Source organism: Chinchilla lanigera, unplaced genomic scaffold, assembly GCF_000276665.1.
Source record: "Chinchilla lanigera isolate Chin_1 unplaced genomic scaffold, ChiLan1.0 scaffold01444, whole genome shotgun sequence".
In the NCBI taxonomy this organism is placed as follows: domain Eukaryota; kingdom Metazoa; phylum Chordata; class Mammalia; order Rodentia; family Chinchillidae; genus Chinchilla; species Chinchilla lanigera.
This window is the reverse complement of record NW_004956845.1, coordinates 1-2,846: the sequence shown is the minus strand read 5'-3', so window position 1 is coordinate 2,846 and position 2,846 is coordinate 1. Positions and strand designations below refer to the sequence as shown.

General features: G+C 39.9%; 1 protein-coding gene across 1 annotated transcript; it reads left to right on the top strand.

Moving 5' to 3' along the window:
* The first annotated feature begins 14 nt into the window (after positions 1-14).
* On the top strand, positions 15-2,835 carry LOC102028604 (disabled homolog 2-like). The gene is made up of 5 exons (XM_005415214.2): positions 15-191; positions 945-1,025; positions 1,439-1,465; positions 1,699-1,752; positions 2,319-2,835. Exons 1-5 carry the CDS (start codon positions 45-47, stop codon positions 2,397-2,399), a joined length of 390 nt encoding a protein of 129 aa, XP_005415271.1. The 5' UTR covers positions 15-44; the 3' UTR covers positions 2,400-2,835.
* The last annotated feature ends 11 nt before the right edge of the window (positions 2,836-2,846 follow it).

The following is a 2,846-nucleotide window of genomic DNA, read 5'->3' as shown; positions in this document are numbered from 1 at the left end:
AAAAAAAAAAAAAAAAAAAAAAACCAAAAAATAAGTCTTTCTTTATGTTCTTTTTTCAGGTAATAGAGCATGAACATCCAGTAAATAAGATTTCTTTCATTGCTCGGGATGTGACAGACAACCGGGCGTTTGGTTATGTGTGTGGAGGAGAAGGCCAGCATCAGTTTTTTGCCATAAAAACTGGGCAACAGGTAAGCTCCAAGTCTTGATGTCAGGCTGGGAATTGGTCCTAAGTAGAGAGTAGTAGTGTCTGAAACTGAACTAGACAACTTGCTGGAAACAATTGAATGTAGGAGAATAAACTTTTTTTTTGTGAGAAGTGTCCTTTTGTAGCCCAGGCTGGCCAGAAATCATGGCAGTCCTCCTGCCTCAGCCTCCCAGGTGTTAGGATTACAGGTGTGCACTTCCATGCCTGGTAGGAGAGTAAAATTATGATTCAGAGAATATCTGTCTTTTACTAGTCTTTTGTTGTTGTTGTTTTGAGACAGAAGTTTGCTGTTGAGCCCAGGCTGGCCTTGAGCTCATGGTGATCCTCTTGCCTCAGCTTTCCAAGTGCTGGGATTACGGGTGAATGCACCCACTCCCAGTTTTAAAATATCTTTTTAAAATGTTGTCAACTCCCAAATGGTGTGTGGCAAAGAGATAAAAGAATGAACTTTCTTAAAGGTCAGTGCTGACTTTGGAACAACCATGAAGTATTCCCAGATAATTAACATAGTTGTGGTACCTCTTGTTTTACCTAAATACTTACTGATCCTTCTGCCCTTTATGTGTCTGGGGATTGCACTAGCAGTGCGTGTGGAGAGAAGGTGATCCCTGTAAGCCAGGGGAAGCAAGAAAGGAGTTTTAAGAGAAAAAAAGAAATCAGTACTAATGAGAATTAATGGAGACGCAGAAGAAAATAGACTACAGTGAAATACTGACGATATTTTCTCTTGCTTTAGGCTGAGCCATTAGTCGTTGATCTTAAAGACCTTTTTCAAGTTATCTATAATGTAAAGAAAAAGGAAGAGGAAAAGAAAAAGGCAAGTACTACTTGATACAGGCGCTGCTGAATTGAAACCATGTCCGGGACCATGCTTACAGTTACGCATACATAGGGCCTGGCTGGAGTCTTGGTGTCTACAGGGACTGTTCAGAGTACAGAACTGTTTGCTCTTCCCAGTGTGGCGATGCTGCCAATATCCATCCCTACTTCTTGTCTTTTGTCCCTGAAAGCTTTGTGTCGGTTATAGGAACTTCGTAGGAAAAGCCACTTCACATCTAATAATTCTGTTCAATCCACTATCTATATGATAAGGGGAAGAGAATGTCCCAGTAGGTGAAATACACAAAGCTCTTGCCTTATGCATATGAGCTTCTAAGTACATTTTTTCTTTTATTTATTTAACCTTGTCTCACTACAAGTACCTCACAGAAATTGTGTCTTTCCTTACAGGCCGAAGAAGCCAACAAAGCAGTCGAGGTAAAGCTGCATCTTTACTTCTTGTGAATTGGGGGTGCGATGTATGTGAGTGCTTCCTCGCGTCTGCCTGAGCACTCTCTCCTAGCCACATGCTTATGGCCTCTCTGCTCCTGGAAACACAGAACTAAAGGATCAGCACCACGATCATAGCTGCCTAGTAAAAACCACTATGTTAGGAAAATAAATTCTGGAGGGAAAACTCAACTACCCTTAAATATCTGTCACTTTTTCAGAATGGAAGTGAGGCCCTAATGACACTGGATGACCAAGAAAACAAACTGAAATTGGTATGTATGTCATGTTTTATGATTCTACCTAGACATGGGCTCTACTTTCTGGAGCTGTTGCTATTGCCACATTTGTACTGAATCCATATGAAAATCCAATTGCAGCAAGTATTTTCCTAAGCATTAGTGTAACATTTATGTCAGTATACAAAATAATCTCAAAACTAATCCAAATATTTCTCAGGGTGTGGCCCCAGATACATTTGTCTGGGGATATGTTTACACCTCCTGATCTAAATAACAATATCAAATCTGTATGAGTTAAGTGAAAATTCAGTTGTGAGCTTTTGGGTTTTCTTTTGTTTGTTTGTTTTAGTTTTACTTTATTGTTTTGGGTTTTTTTGAGACAGGGTCTTGCTAGTTCAAACTGGCCTTGAACTCACTATGTAGTTCAAACTGGCCTTGAACTCACTATGTAGCCCAGACTGGCTTTAGACTCATGGTGATCCTCCTGCCTCAGCCTACCAGTGAAAATCCCTTAGCATGAGAAACAAAAACTTGCAGCAATGTGCACAGTAATCTTTGTTAGTGGACACATCTGAATCTAATCCAAATACTTTTTTAAGGGTGTGAACCAGATGGATTTGTTTGGGGACATGTCTACACCTCCTGACCTAAATAGTCCAACAGTAAGTGCTTGTTTTTAAATTTGCAATGTAATGGAAATGACATCTATAATTCAGAATTGGCTGTTCACCAGAAATCTTGAGCATCTCACTGAAATTTGGAAGGTGACTGCAGATTTTTTCACATAAAGTGTAAATAGCTACTAGACTAAATGTGACTCTTCAGTCACAAAGGGAACCTGTCAGATACAGGAATATTGCTTAGAGCTTAAGTCTGAGCAATGGGTCAGGCAATGAGAGCCTTCTTAGTATTACTTAGGATCAAAAGAAGCTGAGTGGTAATTCTTGGCCTAAGCCTACTTGAAGAAAGTATGATCATTGCATGACTAATTATAAAGCTTCCTGGCCTCTTCAGTCCCCCTCCAGCTTCTGTTGCAATGTAACCGTGTAAACTTGTAAAGTGAAATTTCAACAAAAGGCTCATTACGTGCAAGCAAAGCCCATCCTTCTCAAAAACTTGCTCATTTT